Genomic DNA, 18,833 nt, shown 5'->3' on the forward strand with positions numbered 1-18,833 from the left:
TTGATTTTTAACTCGTTTAATTCTACTAATGCACTATTTTTTGTTGCGTCTGTGTGGAGAGTCTGAGGCACCCATTAAGTATAAGTTGAGTCAAAGTGGATCAAAAGTGTGGGTGGGATGAGTTCGGGGTTCGGGGAGCGGGGAGCGGTAGTAAGGAGCTGGTAATAATTAATAATAAATCAAATCCAAAATAAAACGAAACAAATCTTAAATTTTCCATATACGATGATATATGTATGTATTTGCAATATACATATATGTATACATACATATATATCTTATTTTCTTTCATGTATTTTGTTCTAAAAACGGTTCTTGTGATTGCTTTTTAAAAAAAATTACATTTAAAATCAATAAAATAGTTGCACTAAACATAATTCATAATCAATAAAAATATTACAAGGAATTTATAACTATAACTTGTTTGCTTCCTGTATAGGCGCAATAATTATGCATATACAAATATATATTGGCTAACACGATCGATCGGTTACACGCTCTTTGCCAGAGCAAAAAAATTAACTAAAACTTAAACAATTAAAAAAGCCATTCTTTTTCTTTAACTCTTGACGCGCATACGAAAACAATAATTCAACTAAAATGTTCATCATGTGGGTAGACTATAGGAAGGTCATATTGTGGGTTGGTTGGGTTGAGCTTACAGTCTAGACATATACCTAATATAACTTTTAGTGTGTGTGTGTGTGTTTGTGTGTATGTGTATGTGTATGTGTATGTGTGTTGTGGTGTGTGTGGTAATATCAATTAAAACTAAGCATAAATATAAAGCTTAACATGCTTACAAAACAATCGAAAATTGAGCATAAGGAAATAAGTAATTGATGTGCATATACAAATTACATACATACATACATACATACATACATACAATATAAAACTATAAATTATATTAACAAATCATCATTGTTGTGTTGCTGTTGGTTGGGTTGATTGTGGTTGATTTGGGGTTGATTCGCTTCTTGCTGTTCTGCTGGAAGGTTCTTGGATTATTCCATTTAGTTTCGTTCCGTGTGTGGTGTAGTGTAATGTTGTGTAGTGTAGTGTAGGTGTTTGCTTGATTAACTAAATTAGTAGCTTGTAGTGTATAATAGTTGCAAATTTGGCCTGACTTTCATTTAGACACGTTTGGTGGTGGTTCTGCTGCTCCTGCTCCTGCTCCTGCTCCTTCTGCTTCCATTTCCTTTTCCGCTTTCGTTCCCTTTGCGGCTGTTCCTGCTGCCGCTAGTGCGACTGATGCTGCGTCTGTTGCCCCGGCTGCGATACAGCATCCCTGAGCGTCTTGAGGCCCGCCTGCACATACCGAAACACCTCAGGCATGGTGCTATGCAGCGTCAGGGGGCCATTCTCATGGTCCAGTTCACGGAAGAAATCTGTGTGGCAGGATTGATTGGTATTAATTGGATCAGCTTTAGCCTCTCTTCCACTCACCTATATGATTGCCTGTGCGCACCAAACGATCGGCTTGATCCCACAACTCGTGAGCACTATTCACATACGTCAGATACTCATTCTGCTTCCACAGCTGTGTGTGTATTTCTTGAGGCACTATTTTACCTGGCGGCGTATTCGAACCGGAGCCCTGCAAATGCACAGAAAAACAACAGATTAATGTCATTCAAGTAGGTTTCGGTTGTTCGGTTCTTACCTGTGAGCCCACCGAGTTCGATGGTGATATGGAGGATGGCGTATTGCCATTGACAATGTCCCCCCTGCCGGTGCGAAAGAACTCCGTTAAGCTGTTGATCACAGTGCGGCAATTGGCTCGTCGCAGCTTGTACAGCTTTAGCGATATCAACGACTGGCAGCGCAAACTGTAGATGGATTGGGTATCATTATAAACATTCAGAAAGGGGTGAAAGCTTAGGCATTCCTCACCTGAGTATGGCCACTTTGTTGTGCGTTTCGTGCTGTCCGTTCGTTGACTGTTGGTATGGACGAAACTTAGAGGAAATGAATCTGCAACACAAAGGGAAAAGTTTAATAGGTTAAGCATGTCTACAGACGGGTGTCTTTCCCTGCAAATTCCCTTTTTGTTGGCACACATTACTCACTTAATTAGCGACAGGGTGTCCTTATATATGGTCCATGTGGCCTGCTCCGAGCTGTAGCGTTCCATGGAATCGGCGGTGAGTAGGAAGTAGACAACGGCCTCCAAATAGAGGGTAACCTGATTGAAGGAGTCGCGCTCCGAGTCGGCGGCATGCTTCCGCGTGACGGCCTCCGAGAGGAACTGATTGTTTTTTCTACGGACAAGAGGAGTTTGGAGTCGCTCAGTTTGGCTGAACACAAATTGATGCTTAAGGCACATGCTTACCTGTGATCATCGCTGTGCGGCTCTTCCTCACGATCAAAGTACGAGCGGTATATGGGACGCATGATGGGCGCTGGTGGTGCCGTGGAGTTGCCCGTCGTCGAGGTGGCCGCTGTGGCTGTGGCCACTGTCGACGGTGGCGTTGTCTGCACAGCTTCGCTGCATGTGGTGGGCGCCACAATGGGCAGGGGCACGGCTGCGGCGGCTGTTGGTGGAGGCGGTAGCGGTGACATGGCCAGCAGCTTCTTGCTGGGACTGCCATTCGGGGCAGAGACAGCACCAGCTGCGGCGGCTGCGGCAGCAGCAGCGTCTTCGTGCAGCAGCTGCAGCTTGTCAAAGGACAGCCGCTCGTGGCAGGACATTCGCTCGTGATTGTTGGAAGGCAGCAGAACAGGCACAGGCAGCAGCTGATCCTTGCTGATCGGCAGATGGTCGGACTTCTCCTTTTTCCGCTTCTTCTCCTTGTACGGACTGGAGCTGGAGCTAGAGCTGCGCTTGCGCCGACGCCCTCCTCCTGCTGGCTGTTCTCGCTCTCGTTCCCTTTCCCGCTCTCGCTCCCTCTCTCGCTCTCGGTCTCGTTCTCGCTCCTGCTTAAGCTGAAACTCCTGCTTCACATTGCCGGGCTTAAACTTGCTCTCGTAGCCGGCATCCAGCTCTGGCTCTGGCTTGACCGCATGCGCATGCTCGTGCTTCACCTTTGCGGGCAGTCCCTGCCCATCTCCGGCATAGCCGTTGGGTGTTAAATGCGGCGCCGAAACCTGCACTGACTGTACCTGCACCTGCGGCTGTGTCGTGCCCAGATCCTTGGGCGTCAAGTGTCCATTCTGCTGGGAGGGTGTCAGCTTCTTCAGGCGCATTATCCGCTCGCGGGAGAGCTTGCTCAGGTCAATCTTGCATATCAGCGATGTCAGATGAGGCGTCGTGGTGCGTGCCGGGGAGGCGAGGCCTGCGCCCAGTTGCTGCAGCTGCTGCGTGGGCGTCATGCGGGGCTTGGCCGCCGGCTGCATGGGCACTGGCTGGGAGGCGGAGTCCACAGCCTTGCTGACTTGTTGCTGCTCCTCCGACTGGTCCATAATTACCACCTGGCCCTGCTTCTTGGCGCCACCCTCCTTGGGATTGAAGATGCGCGTCAGCGTGTTGATTTTGTTCTTGTCGCTCTTCCGCTTGCGCTCTCGCTCCTTCTCCCGCTTGGCCTCATCCTCGTCGCCGCTGGTGCTGCTGCCGCTCGACGAGGACGACTCGGAGCTGCTCAGCTGCTGGCTGTGCTGACTGACGCTGGCTCGCGGCTTGTGCGGCTGCATCAACTGCTGGGCCATGGGCAAAGCGCTGACCGTGCTCATGGCCAGATGATGATCCCCTGGCTCGCTGATGCCGCTGCTCGGTGAGCTGCTCCCACTAGCTCCTCCCGCACTCGCACTCGCACTGGCACCCACTCCCAAGCGTGCCTGTGGCGGCACTGCGCCCGTTTTGTTCAGCTTCACAATGCGACACTTTATGTTCTGGTTGGTGGTCTCTGTGTCGTCGCTGCTGTTCGATGAGCTGCTCGACTTGGAGCCAGTGGAACTGCTGCTTGACGAGCTGTCCTCGTCGGAGCTGCTGCTGGCAGCATTCCCCGAACCTAAAGGCATCACTGCCAGGGGCATTGTCATGGCTGCTCCAGTCATGGCTCCCGTGCCCATGGCCAGCTTCTTTGTGGGCGTGTTGCCGTTGGAGCTGCTCTGGCTGGAATGATCGCGCTTCCTTGAGTTGGCCATGGCGAGGCCCTTGGCCAGCGGCTTCTTGGCGGCCGTCAACGTGGGTCCCTTGGTCTGGGAGCTGCTGCCGGCCGAGGCACTGCTCAGGTTCCCACTGCCGCCGCTCTGCTGCTGCTTTCTGGGCCTGCCACGTCCCTTCTTCACGGCCAGCGGCGGAATCGTTGCCGCTTGAGCCTGAGCTGCCGCCGCAGCCACTGCCGCTGCTGACAATTCCAGGACATGCTTGGCAGTGGGCGGCTCATCCTCGTCGCTGGAGTCAAGGATGGGCGCACTGGTGGCGGGCTTCTTCTTGCGCGGCTTCTTCTGACGCTGCTTGGGCGAGGCGGGTAGCGGCATAATGGGCGTGAGCGTGACACTATTCGGTGGCGCCTTCTGCATCAGTGTCGGAGGCACCCGCATCACCGTCGTAATGGCAGCAGGCACGCCCGGCAGCTGCAGCGTCTCGCCTGGTCCCGGCATCGGCACCACCTCGCCGGGCGCACTGTCCGAGCTGCTGCTGCTGCTGGAGCTGCTGACGCTGCCACTGGTCCCGGAGTCCGATAGACGGGCTGCGGCGGCGGCGGCGACGGCCGCGGAGTGCAGGGCTTCCGCTTCCCGTTTTATCTGATTTTTTGGTATTGCCGGCAGACCGCCCAACTCCCCCACACCGTCCAGAGCCTCCTTCTTGACGGCCACCGCCACGGGTGTGACGCTCAGTCCGGCGCCGTAGCGCAGCTGTTGCTGCTGCTGCTGCAGTTGCTCCTCATCCTCGTCCTCCTCCTCGACATCGTCCATGTCCATGTGATCGTCGTGGATCTTCTCGTTCTTCACAATGGCCGTGGTCACCTCAATGGACTCGGGTATGATCTGAGCACCGCCCGGCAGTATGCCAGGCACCTTCATGCTCACATTCCCCGGCGAGACACTCTCCGAGCTGGTCTGATTGGCGGGCTTGGGAAAGAAGCGACTCAGCGTCCACTTGTTGCTCTCCGTGGGCGAGGGTGTCTTGTTCGAGGAGCTGCCGCTGCTCATGGTCCCAATGCCCGAGCCGCTGCCTGAACCACCGCCCGATCCGCTGCTCCCACCGCCAGTGCTCACTGTGGTGCCTGCGCCATTGCCACCTCCTCCGCTGCCAAATCCACTCGAAGTCAGCAGTCCACTTATGGTGCTTCCACCGCCAGCAATGATGGAGTGGCTGTACTTTTTCTTGCTGCCATTCGCCGTCAGTTGTCGCTGATGTTGCTGCTGCTGCTGCTGAAGGAGCTGTTGCTGCTGCTGCTTCTGCTGGAGGAGCTGTTGCTGCTGTTGCAGGTGTTGCTGTTGCTGTTGCTGCTGCTGCTGCTGCTGCTGCTGGTGATGATTGTGATGGAGATGTGGCTGCTGCTGATGTTCGCCCTTGCAGCTAGACTCGCTGCCCGATTCGCTGGAATCCGACTCGGAGCTGTTGCTGCTATTCCCCGCCGATCTGCTGTAAAAATTTGAGTACATTAAGATTGAGAATCCAACAAGAGCCACAGCCCACTCACCTCTCCTTCTTGCGCTGCTCGTCCTCCGACTCGGACAGCTCCAGATCGTTCTCGAGGCTGCAACAATGACGTTTAAATATCGAAAGAAAAGTAAAGGAAAATCTCCCATCTCTTACCATGAGTCCTGCTTCTCCAGCGTGTGATTCTTCTCCGTCTTGAGCGGCTTGGCCGCTGCTTGCGGTGAGAGTGCGGACGCAGCCTTGGGCGGTGTCGGCGGCAGTTGTTGCATTGGCGCCACGGGGCTCACGCCGCCCTGGGGCAGCTGACTAGCGTGCGGCGGTGTCGTCAGCAGGGAGGTAATGGGCGAGGCAATGGGCGCAATGGGCGGGAACAGCGGTGTCATCAGGGACGAGGGCTGGGAGCCGATGGGCGGTGAGCCAATCGGCCCAAAGGCATATTTGTTTGTGTTGGGACCGTTCAGGTTGTAGTTCTCTCGCGTCGGAGCGTGCGGTGTGGCCGCTATCGACGTCAGTGGTGCCGTCACACGAAAGCTGTTCGTCATCTCGCTGATCATCTTGCTGATGTCCTTCTGTGGATGGATGATGGAAAGAGAGGTTAGAAAGGAACCTTTAGAAGCAGCATCAATCTCAAGAACTCACCTCTGGCGGGGGCGGCTGCAGTCCGGGGCCGCTGCTGGGCCGCTTGCTTGCCGCTGGAGGCACAAAGAGTCCAGCACCGTTGTGCAGCGCTGGCGCCGGTGGTCCCAGAAATGATTTCTCCCGCCCATTGGGCATCTGCGTGGACAGGGGCGGACCCAGGGGAGTCGTGCCGGCGGCTCCGCCGGTGGCATTGTTTGTGGCGCTGGACGAGTTGCTGCTGGAGTTGGAGCCGGAGCCAGGACCAGATCTGGGCGGTCCCCGAGGCGGGGCCATGCCACTACTCGAGGGTATATCGTTCTTCATCGGCTGCCCTGGGTAGCCGCCGCGTCCATTGTACGGCGGCTTGTTGTCCGCCTGCTTCAGATAGCCTGGAGGTCGTTGCTGCTGCTGCTGCTGTTGCTGCTGGTAGTGCGGCTTCTGTTGCTGCTGCTGGCTCTGGCCGGGCAGCGCTGAGCCGGAGGCGGACGCGGAGGAGGAGGGTGAGTGGGAATGGCCGAGAGTTTTGGGCGGCGGCGGCGGTGCCTGCAGACGCGGATTGCCGGCGCCGGGCGCGTGCCGACTAATCCCCACCGTTGACTGATTGATGTACACCCTCGCATCGATAAACTCCCCCAGGGCGGCCGTAATCTCTGCATCTCCCTCCGTCAATCGTCGCGGCTCGCTAAAGAGAGCCGTCTCCCGATCATCGATCTGTATCCCCTGTTGCCGTTCTATTTTCTCACGTTCTCGTCGCTTTCGTCGCTCGTATTCCTCCATGCTGTAGTACAAAGAAAAACGAATTACAAATTTTTTACATGACAAAAAAGTGACACAAAGTCTACAGAGTATGTGATTGGTTTATATTCCCTCTTAATACATTATTTTGGGTGCAGTTAGAACAACAACAACAATTAGAACAACAAACAGATGTCACACAGGCAGAACAACAACAACACGAACGACAAACATTAGGCGAACAAACAGGAACGTAACAACGGAACAGTCACGTCAGGTGTTTCACGTTTCCCGACATTCCCCCTATGCACAAACAGTTTAACATGCACTGCGTGGCAACGTGTAAAATGTTTTCGGGGGCAGGAATACGTTTACATACCTGCCGTTCAATATGTGCTTAAGCAGGGGTTACGTACAGACAAACATGTTACAATATTTACATTGATTAAAACGAGTGCATAAGAGAGTACACAAACATTTGTATACTTGTAATAAATAAAGATTAAAGGTTAGTTATCTCCTTAGAGTTTTGTCTCGGATTTATGCACGTACAAACTGAACGTAATATCGATCAAATACGATGTCATCACCCACCCTTTGACTGCCGATGGTTTGACAGAATCAAGCTAGCATTTGTCAACAGTTTTGCATGCACACACACGGCTTCTGGGTGTTGCAATTTTTGCAAGGAAATATTGCCCGTGCAGGTGAACTGTGCAGGGGGGACGGCGCATGCTTTTGTTTGCATTTGATTTGATTTCCATTTAAAAGCGCCAAAGAGCTCTGAGGGTAGGTTAGTGGTAGAGTGCACATGTACTTAAGAACAAACACGCATAAACAGAGACAAGAGACACGAACAACAAACATTCATAGGCAGAGAAATAGACACAGAGAGAAAGAGAGAGAGAGAGAGCGCGTGTGCAGCCAGTGATTCTAAAACTTACTTATAATTTTGGCTGTAGAAATTGTTATTGTATTGCTGTAGCTGTAGCTCTTGTTGTTGTTGTTCTTGCTGTTCTTGTAGCTGCTGTAGCTGTAGCTGTAGTTGTAGCTGCTGCTGTAGCTGTAGCTGCTGCAGTTGATTGTTGGTGTTTTGGTGTGGGTGTTGTAGGTGTTGTTGTTGTTGCTGTTGCTGCTGCTGTTGGGCCATAACGCGAGCTTAACACAAATAAAATAATTAAATTCTCCCCTGAGAGGGCACACAGGCAGGCCAGGCGCCTAGCAAGGCCAGCGCTAACGCACGCAGGCACACGGAGCACCCCCGCACCAGCACTGCACACACAACAACAACAAAAATCGCAAATTGCAAACAAGAGGGCGAAAAGGTGTGAAAGAGGAGTGCGGTAGGGTGGGGGGAAGGGTAAAGGGAAAACGGTGAACAGTGAACCGAAACTGCAAGTTTGATTTCTCTCTCTGTGCTGTGCTCTCTTTTTGTTATTATCTCTTTCTTATGTTATCGTTGTAATTTTGCTTCTCTGACAGCAGCGACGTTGAAAAGGCGCTTTGTGGTTGTATTTGTTGTTATAGTTGTTTGTGTTTGTGTTGTTGGAGTCACTCGGCGCTGCTGTTGCTGTTGCTGTTGTTGTTGCTGGCAACATTTTGCTGCCTCCGTTCTGCTGAGTGACTGTTAAGGCTTCCGTCGTCTTGATGGGCAGGCTCTCTCTCCTCTTTTATACTCTGTTAGTGCCCTGATCTTGCAAGCTGTTTTACAAGCACTAGCACAGGCATGCAATCTATTCGTTGTTGTTGTTGCTGTTGGTACTCCTCTTATGTATTATCAAAATATAGATATTTGATTCAATGTCTTTTCAATTGGATTCCCTTTAACAGACTTCTTGCTTGGTAAATGCTGATTTGATTTGTTTCCTAGGGAATTTTGATCGTGTTTTCTTTGAGTTTTAACAGTTCTATAGTTACATCTGTTTGGAGTCTTTTATTGCTTGAGTATGTCTGCTGTGTGTGTGTGTGTGAGGGTGAGAGTGTGTAGCTGTGTTGGTTAAAAAAGTATAAGTTGCAGTACCTGAAAGCAGAGCAGAGAACAAATACACAAAATTAGTTGCATACTTTTGCAAGCGAATCTCAGAACACAAGTATGAAACGGTAAATGTTAAAACTTAAAACAAGCCTGATGTAACACCCACATAAGCATACGCTGTCACATATGTACGTATGTATTTATGTATGCACCAATGTAAAATATATGCATGCATGTGTGCACCTCAGGTAGGAGTGACTGTCACTCGGCTTCTGATTATGCAAAAGGCACCGTCGCCCCTTCCCCACACACACCCACACATGGACGGGGATTATGGAAGATGCGACGCGACGCGACACATCTTGTCGGCAGTCGTCGGCATCCCAGAGTCTGTCGGCCATTTGTAGAACTGAGAGGAACTGCGGTGGCGTCTGCTTGGCTGGGCTTTGGAGTGCAGCGCTTAGATTCACTTAACCTGAGACTGCCACAGCACAACGATGTCCTTTTGGGCGTATTCTTATGGAAAATTTGCAACTTGAAACACACACAAGTGAGTTGGGCTTAGAGAAGCCAGGCACCAACAAATGTCTGCACTCAAAGAAATGTAAAAATGTAAAAAGTTGTTGAAATGCAACTGTAACCAAACTGTAACGTGCAGCTACTTCAGAGTTATTTCAAGCTTCCCAATGCTTGCAGAACTGTGCATGGATATTTTCTCTTGGAGCACAACAAGTTCTTCAAGTGTTTACATCATCAACTCCTTCTTCTCCACCCGTTCCACAATAAATGCAGCTCAGAATTTTATTTATGACAAAATGTACTTTTCATTTCTGAATGAAAAACGTGTCAGTTAAATTAATTTTCTGGTCACAAGAAACGGACAGGACCCACTGCAAACGACAGACGCACAAATTTGACCCTTTTTTTGTACTTCCAGCCGAAGAGAGAGCCAGAAAGAGAGAGAGAGAGAGTGAGAGTGTGAGGGAGACAGAGTGAACGAGCCACAAATCTGCTGCCTTTGGGTGTTATTTTTTTGTCTGTTGCTGCTGCTAAAATTTATTTGTCTTATAAATTTTGTTAACATCTCAACTGAAGGAGAGCGAGCGCCAGAGACAGAGCCAGAGCCAGAGCCACAGGAGAGACAACAAACATTTAATTATTTTATTTCGGTAGAAGTTCCCCCCACACACACAGTGCTCGCAAATAGTTTATGCACGTCACCCAAAAAGAGGGAAGAGAGCACAAATAAATGGGAATGGAAGAGACACTGCCGGAGAAGAAGCATGACAAAGTTCGGTTCTGCTGCTGTTTGGGCCGCCTTTTCGGTTTCGGGCTATTGCTTAACTTATATATGTATCTATGTGGCAGCCCTCCCCCCCTCTACAGTTGTGCGTGTGTGTGTGTCTGCTTTAATGTGCGTCCATTTAATCTAAAGCTACAGTAATTTGTCTTTTCTCTGCTTGCCATCCTCGGTGTGTTTTGGCTTTTCGTTTATTTGCATTTTGAATTTTGACTTTTTGGTTTTAGTCCGGTGGCATGCATTAAATTATAAATTGAGTGAAAGAATTCTGCTAACAGTGCCGCTCAAACATAGACTCGGCCGCACAACATTGAGCAAAGAGGCACGAATTGAATGAGTGAAATATATGAGGTGGATGTTAACAAAGAAAAACAGGTAGTATTCCCAGCTATTGCTGAATATTTAATATTTAAGCAGTGGCAAAAAGTGACATAATAATCTCTAGCCAACAGAATGTTTCACCTTAACGCCTCAGGTGCTGTAGGTAAATTAAGAATATTTTCCATAGTTTCCCCCTCAAAAATAGTTGGAATATATCGCACGCATATCCCAAAGGAACTTCAGCCACCCCTCGCACTCTCCTGCTCATCGACAGCTTATGGGGATAGCGAAAACTTACAGTGGCCATCGTTGGTGTTGCCCCTGAAGAATTTTCAATTTTATTTTCGTTTTTTTTTTCCTGTAAATCGAGGAAGGCTGTCTCTCTCTCTCTCTCGCTGTCTGTTTCTCTCTTTCTGGAGGCTTTCCCACTTGTTATCCAACTGTTTCATCGGCTTTTTCACACAAGTCTATTTATTTACTTTGCTTTCTTCATACAGCAAATATGATGATGAGAACGACACGAAGGGGGAAGGCGGGGAGCAGCACCAGCAGAAACGTGAGCGGAGTTGTTTACCGTTCGTTGCCTACTTACGGGCGCTTATGGCAGGACCCAGCACCTAGCACCCATGCACCGGACCCTGACTTCGGGCACTCTCGGCAACAGGGGCCATAGTCAGAGTCAGAGCGGCACCTCTGACGCCTGTGTTGGGGCATATGTTATGAATTTTATGCAAATATATTTTGGGGAATGGCAGCAAGTAGCACCCACAGTCCTTCTCCCTGCATTGAGTACCAGAACCAGCAAAAATTTCCCTTGCTGTTCCAAGTCCTTTTCCCTTTCGCAAGAGTTTAGCAAAATTCGCGATGTTGTAAATTTCGTTTTTTTTTTGGTGCCTGTTTTGTTTGTTTTCTTTCGGGTTTTCGCTCCTCTATTAACATTTAAATCGCTTTTGGGGGAACACACCCAAAACAAAACAAAACAAAACACTTCTGGCTGCGACTTTTCAAGATTTGCAATATTTTCCATGTTAAGAAAAAGTCCAGAGCAACTTTATAAATTGCATATGTCAATAGAAGGAGTTACAAAGAGATATTTATTGGAGAAAGTTGTTCAACAACTGCACAGAAATGCAGAAAGCAAATCGGTGGGCAGAAGATGAAAATGAGTCCGTTATTCTTTTGAGAGAGCGTCTTAGATGAGAGAGCAATGAAGGAAAGATTGAAAGGAATTGCTAAGGAAGACAGCAACAAGAGGAGGAGTAGCCATCACACAAATGATTTAAAATAATTAATGCAATATTTTTTACATATTTAAAGACTGTTCCTCTTCCATTTATCGGTTAAAAGTGAACGCTTTCCCTTTAACTGACTTACATCCATAGACAGCTCAAATAACAGCCTCTTATCTACAGACAACAGAGAACAATTATGAGAAATGTAATCTTGGAAAAGTAACATTTAATAAATGAGCATGAAAAGTAGGAGTTAAACTTAAGAAGAATAGTAATTTCTGCTTTACATGTGCCTAATACCAATCAGGGTTACTTCATAGAGAGAGAGAGAGCTGCAGCAGGAGCAGCAGCAGCAGCAGCAGCAGCAGCTCGTCATGAATCATTTAACAACATGCACAAACATTAAATTACGCATGGAATCCCTTTTTGCAGAGAACAACCCGGGAACCCCGATCCACACACGCACACACAAAAGACGCTAGACACGGGAGACACAAGGCACGAGGCACGAGGCACGACGATACACACAAGCTCTTGGCATAGAAAATTCAATTCAATTCAAGGGGCCAAGGCACACAGCCCGTAAGGATGAAGACCAAGCCAGAACGAACACATGCGACTAATTTCATATTCATATGCATATTTAGACTAACTACAAGAGAGCGCAGAGGAATAGAGAGACAGCAGAGGAGGGAGCACAGGAGACGATTCAAAGATAGATAGAAATACATACATAAACACACACATAGATAGATACAGATACTTATGTAAAGAGTCGAGTAAGATCAAGCGGTTGCGGAGGGTGACTAGCAAAAGGCAGTCACTGCACACACACACACACACACACACACATTGACACACGCCTAATTTATAACACAAAAGTCTACTTAACTCCCCAATGGAAACTACCGCTAAGCCGCCAAGCAGAGAGGTGTAAAACAAACGACGGAGAAGGCTGCTTTCGTGTGTGAAGCATAGCCGATTCATGGATACCCTTGGAAAGAAGTTGTACATCAGCAATGTTACTCGTAGAGTGCAGGGCAGTCGCAAATGTTCTTGTTGCTTGATATTCGTCACCTCTCAGGCAATATTTCTCTCGCGCTCTATTTCTCATAATTGCGTTTTTAATGCTCTCGTTCAGTGCTCCTGCAACTGCGGCTCTCTCTCTCGCTCTTAAGCTGTTGCTCTTAGGCTCTCGCTCTCAGCGAATTAGCTGACTTCTTTTTGTGTCTTTGCACTAGCATTCTTTCGGATAATTTTATAACCTATCACAGACATTAGATCACTGAATATACCCTAACGCTCAAGGTAATTTAAAAGTAGAAACGCTACAGCAGCAGCACAACATCCCCCTTTATGCAGGGGGTATAAAGTATCCCCCATACTGTTGGGCAGTGCATAAACAAAGCTCCACGATGCCACTCTGCTCCTCTAACTCCTGCCTCGAGTCTCTGCCTCTGTGTGTGTGTCTATGCGTATGTGTGTTGGACACGATTTATTAACAAATGGGCGCCATAGACTAACGACCAAAGCCACAGTCGCCTTGCACAGAGCCCACCTCCTACCCCACTCGGATACAGGATAGAACAGGACATACTAGCAAGACTTTTTTGTGTGTGTGGCTGCAGAGTCAACAAATTTTATGGCACTCATTAAGCTTTCTTTCAGCAAAAGCGCCTCAAACTCAACTTCAACTTTAGCTCCGACTCTGACTATGACTCTGACTTGGACTTGGTTTACGGGGCGGGTTCTGCTGTGCCTGACTGTGGGTTAATTTATATCTTTAAGGTATTCCACCTGTGAGAGAGGAAAGGATGTCTGTGTGTGTCTGGTTCTTCAGTTGAAAGTGATTTAATTAATTTGAGCAGTTTTAAAGTGGAGTTCAGTGTAAAATCAATCAGTTAGATTGAGTTTAGAATTTACTAGGACTTTATTTTGATTAAAAAAACATCATCGGGCAATCTTTTTAGCAGCCTTCGCACGCGCGTCTCGTGCATCAATAAACAATAAATAAATAAAGCAAGAACATTTATAAAAACTGCAATTTAAGGTAATTTTTCCACGATTAAGCCATTAAGTCAATTCAATTGATTTCGATTTGCCTTTTAGTCAATCAAATTTTTCAAGACTGGGTTTTTGTGGTTGCCATTGACTGCCCATATGTACATAAATAATTGAAATTTGTGGTCAATTTTGTCAGAAAATTGCATTCGTTACGCAAACTACATTCAAATGTTTGTATTCTGCTTTGAGGAGAGCGGAGGAAGTGGCTTTGAGGAGAGGCTTGAGGAGTTGACAAACTAAATGAATGCTTTGAAAGCTAAAACCTCAAACAGTGCCAGCAAAAACTAATTAATTAATTCAAGAGATAGACAGAGATGGGAATGGATGAATGTATGAAAAGAAAAGATTGCACATGACTGAGACTTAGGTCTCAGCAATGCTTAAAGTTTCTTTAAATTTGCCTACAAATTGTTAGGTTCAATCAATTTCATATGCACAGATAGTTGAGGCATACTTTGGCCCCTCCACTCTGCACTTCCCTCCCATCTACATAGCTATAATCTGCACATGGAAAGCTTATCTGTGCGGCGCCAACTTGGCACCTTGACTTGTCCAGCTTTCAACTTGCTTTCAGACACAAGCCTCCTCTCTACACGTCGCTTCGTCCTGCCTACATATTGATGCTGACGCATATTTCCTGCTTCATTAACAGCGACGCCGCCATAAAGTATGCTACCCTACGACAGCCCTGGACAGGGACCAAACCATCAAGGAACAAAAAAAAAAATGAAAATAGAAACTGCATTGCGTCCAGCTGCTGCTGCTCTGGCTCCACAGCGTCTCCTCTCTTCACGTTTTGTTCCCACCTGGCGTTTGCTTTTTTAACGAGACGTCCTCGTCGTCGTTCTAGTTCATTCTGCCCCTGCCTAGCATCTAGTTAAGTCCTTCCAGTCCTTCTGGCTTCCACCAGCATCAGGGGGGGTCTGGCTTTCTCTCGTTTTCTCTGTTCTGCTGACTTGCTGCTTTGGTCAGTCGTTTCTGTTTGTGTCCCAGTCTTATTCCGCTTTCTAGCTCTTCCTTGCTCCATTCGTTTTTTTTTCTCTCTCTCTCATTTCCTCTGATTTCTTATACCCTTTCTGAGTGCACGGCAACGTTATAAAGAGTAGCAGACTCTAATTAAAGTAACTCCAGCGGCTAAGATATGAATCGACCACTGTAAATTCTATCAAAATTTACTTGGAAAAGTGAAAAGTTAGAAGTTGTTTCATTTCTCCTTTGCCTTTCTTAGGTTTTTTTTGTTCCTTTGGTGTATTTCTTTTCTGGTTTTCATCCTACCCCCTTGGCACAGCACCAAACATTGCTGATTTTCTGCCCTATTCCTGGGTGTATTGCTGTTCAGCTTCCTGTTGCTGTTGCTGTTGCTGTTGTCCTGTTGGCTTGATTTGATTAAAATGATAATAGTTTTTGGGATTTCACTTAAATTGATGTGGGTTGCTCTGTTGTTGCTGCCACCAAACATTGCCACAGGAAAATGGAGAAAAAAAGGAACAAAAGCAAGGGAGGAGGGTGGTTGGAAAATCTAACCCACTTTTTTTTTGCACAGTCTTATTTCGGTTGCTCTTTATTCTTGGTCTTCTTTAAGCTTTTTCCGCCCTTTGTGCTCATTTTGTGGCAACAAAATCCCAACATTTAACGAGGCAGCCAGAGAGAGAGAGTGAAAGACAGCGAAGAAAGAGGTAAAGATGAGCAAGTGCAACACATAAAAATTCCATTAATAAAATTGCATAACATTTGCAGCAGGTTGCCCCCAAAAAATCATTCTCCTTTTCGACATCCAAGGATCTTCTTTCTAGGACTTCTTCAGGACTAGCAGCGGCCTCTGCCTCAAATTGCCAGGCTAAATATTTTAAGGCAACTTTAAAACGGGTGAGCCCGCTCCCACAAGTGGCGGTGAGTGTGTCCTTGAGAGTTATGTGTGTGTGTGTGTGGATGGTGTGCATACTGCGGTTAACCACCGTTATTCTGGCCGCTCCACCACGGACTTTCGGGCACTTGCCGTGAGGTACCAATTCATAAAATAATCATTTTAAGTACAAAAACTGACTTCCTTTAGCATTAAACATCAAACTAAGGAACTAAGGATTTAATTTCATCACAGGAAAAAATGTTAATTCTCTGCAGAGTTCTCTCCAGCATTTTTTTCTATTTCTCTCTTTGTCTCTTGGCAACTATCTCCGTTGGCTGCCGTGACCGATGACCATAGTAAGTTTGGCCAACTCGAAAGCTGCTTAGCCACATTGAAAAAGTTTTTCATTTATTTGCGCATTTTGCAGCTCTGGGTTTGTGCTACAAAGCAATTAAATAACTTGTAATACGACACTGAGCAGAATTAAATAATTGAAAATGGGAAACACTTTGACGAAAATGAGAAATACAGAAATACATTTTAGAAAAGATAACAATTTAAAATAGTTATTAGCCACAAAATTTACAAAGCTTCTCCAATGTAAGCAACAAATTGTATACTCGGTGCAACATTTGCTGTCCGTCCTTGCTGTCTTTCAATGTTGACACAACATTCGAGGTTGTGTGTCTAGTTTCGAATAAGCAATTCGGCATAAAGGTCACACACGCTGCCACCTCGCCTCCTAACTGCATAACACTCTAACCCTTTTAAGCCTTCATTCAGTTCAGGTTAAAACAAGAACAAATCGGAATGCAGATTGTTCAACTGAAATGCACAGAAACAGCAAACAGTATAATAATAACAGTTTAAATGGAAATTGCAGTGCAAAAATAGAGAGAGGAAACTTTTGCGGTCTGGCAACAACAGCTGTTTGAAGCTTCACTTTCTTGTTGTTGTTTTGGTTTCTTCCATTTCCATTCTGCCTCTGTTCATGGCATATTCACAGTTTTATATTAACTGCGGGCATACAACTTCTGTAAATTACATTTTAATTGCCAATGTGTATGCCCAGTTCTTGTACAACTGTAAACGGCTCAGTGAGACAAAGAGAGATTTAACGGAATTGCATTGCTGCTGATGATACCCCTAACTTCCGAACGGCTGCCTTGACTACATTTTGAAATAAATGTATCTAAAGTTTTAGTTTGGAATTTTATTCTTTTATCTACTGCGTTGCGCTTTGCTCTTCTCCCTGGGAAAACACACAAACAAACAGATTCGAGTGTGTTCCCTGTGGCACCCATTACTCGGAGTGAGAGAGAGCGTGGGCATGCATGTACAGCTGGTACATATGATGATAAATCAAATTAAATTAAATGCCATCCGATATTTAGTACTTATAAAGCAATAATACTTGTATTTGATATTTTCTAATGATTTCTGAATTTGTATCGCTTTTTCAAAGCGATTTAAAATTTCAAATATTTACATATTGGGCGACTCCGCGCACTCAAACTCATATGTATATGTATAACCGATTATATATAGGGTGTCATTCAGTCGTTATTCCACATATGTAGACTTTTCGCTTTATCTAGTTGTTTTTTTTTCTTTTTCTTCCTAGTTGCGTTTCCCTCTTTCACTTCATGGTTGAGCGTGTGTGTGTTTGAGTGTGTGTATAATCTACATTATAACATTTCGCAGCCCTTTCCACCTCTCTCTCGCACTCTGTGATTCTCGTTTCCCGTGTACCCTTCACAGAAAAGTTTCACTTTGATAGTTGGGGTAACATTTTTTGGCGCTTTGGGTTTGCCGCTGTCGCTTGCTGCCGTCGCCGCTGTTTTTGACAACTTACTCGTGCGATGCGATGCGATGCGACCGACCAACCGACCGACCAACCGACCGACCAACCGACTGACTGTCCGTTCATCCGTCCATTCAGTGTTCCTCTTACCCTTTCTGCTTTCCTGGCTCCGGCTCAACCATCCCTATACCTTCCCCCCAGCCCTCTAGCCAAGTAGCTATTTTTGCTGCGTTTGGCAACATGTGTGTGCGAGTGTCTTTCTCTTTCTCTCTTTGCAAACTCTTGTTCATATGGCTGTATCTATACATCTCCATCTCCCTCGATCTATCGCTCTCTCTGTCTATAAACCGGCCGTCGCGTGTTTGCCCTTTGGCCATTAAAGTTGTCGTGGGTCCTTAAATTGTATTTTTTGTTGCCCTCTTTGTGGGGCGGCTATTGATGGTTCTAAGCGATTTGTGGTTGACTACCCTACGTGTTCTCATGTCGCTCTTCATAAAACTTCATTTTGTGGCCAACTTTCAGATAGTTTATATCACTTTTGTATGCGAAATAGGCCAGAGAGAAGCGCATAACTAGCCGAAAATAGATAATTCAATGATTAAAATATTGTTGTAGAGTTTTTTTGATCTCCTTCTCGCTGAACACATTTCCTTCGCAACATGTTTCAGCCTCTTTTGAGTCAACCCAAACTTAAAATTTGTTTCGTTGCTTACGGGCATATCAATGAACTGAATGAAAACTATTTTGTTATGCACAAGAGCCACAGCCACTTCCATATGTCACACACAGAAATGTTTGATTTTTGTTACACATTCTCATCAATTATGAACGGCAAAGATACCCCCTAGAGTATGGATATACAAAATTCATGTTGAATGTGATTTTCATTGCAAAAGTTAAAGTACATTTATTTTGCCATAGAAGTGGGAAATTTTCACAAATTTCCACAGCTCACAACTTGACCGCAAATCGCGCGCACAGCTGTCAAATTATAAGAGCAGCTAATTTATCTCTAAAGAGTGTGAAAATAGGAGAATATGAAGGGGCGTGGCGGGTAGCAGAGGGGAAAGCGGAGATAATTACAAAACTGATGAAGTCTCTTTGGCTCGCCGGTCGGTCTTTGGGGTCTTTGGGTGCCTTGTGTGTGTGGCGGCTCCATAATAAATTATCGCGCAATTTGTTAAGGGCAAACTATTACCAGTGGCAGGAGCAGGGGGCGCCAGAAGCTGGCGGAAAACTTTCAACAAGTCGGAAAATGGTCGAACAACAGAACCGCAGCACGGAACGGAAACACAGAAAGCAATAAAAACGTTTTCAGCATTAATCAATTAATTTCAATTAAATTGTGAAAAATCACAAAAACGTGAGCAAAGACAAAGCGATACAA

At 46.6% G+C, this 18,833-nt stretch overlaps 1 protein-coding gene across 4 annotated transcripts in view; it reads right to left on the reverse strand.

The window, feature by feature from the left end:
- Positions 1–642: 642 nt before the first annotated feature.
- Positions 643–18,833, reverse strand: part of LOC117584571 (AF4/FMR2 family member lilli) — a 79,024-nt gene continuing 60,833 nt past the window's right edge. Inside the window, exons 3-12 of one of the 4 annotated variants that reach the window (XM_034273538.1) lie at positions 6,191–6,947; positions 5,708–6,120; positions 5,592–5,648; positions 2,336–5,533; positions 2,073–2,264; positions 1,897–1,977; positions 1,667–1,832; positions 1,450–1,600; positions 1,211–1,391; positions 643–1,176 (exon numbers count right to left, since the gene is read on the reverse strand). In XM_034273538.1, coding sequence (XP_034129429.1) covers positions 1,243–1,391; positions 1,450–1,600; positions 1,667–1,832; positions 1,897–1,977; positions 2,073–2,264; positions 2,336–5,533; positions 5,592–5,648; positions 5,708–6,120; positions 6,191–6,947 — 5,164 coding nt within the window. In that variant the 3' untranslated portion in view covers positions 643–1,176; positions 1,211–1,242. Of the gene's footprint in view, positions 1,392–1,449; positions 1,601–1,666; positions 1,833–1,896; positions 1,978–2,072; positions 2,265–2,335; positions 5,534–5,591; positions 5,649–5,707; positions 6,121–6,190; positions 6,948–7,848; positions 7,962–18,833 lie in introns of those variants that run through there. The other 3 variants (XM_034273540.1, XM_034273539.1, XM_034273537.1) reach the window with 3 other exon arrangements.

The sequence above is a fragment of the Drosophila guanche genome, unplaced genomic scaffold (assembly GCF_900245975.1).
Source record: "Drosophila guanche unplaced genomic scaffold, DGUA_6, whole genome shotgun sequence".
NCBI lineage: Eukaryota > Metazoa > Arthropoda > Insecta > Diptera > Drosophilidae > Drosophila > Drosophila guanche.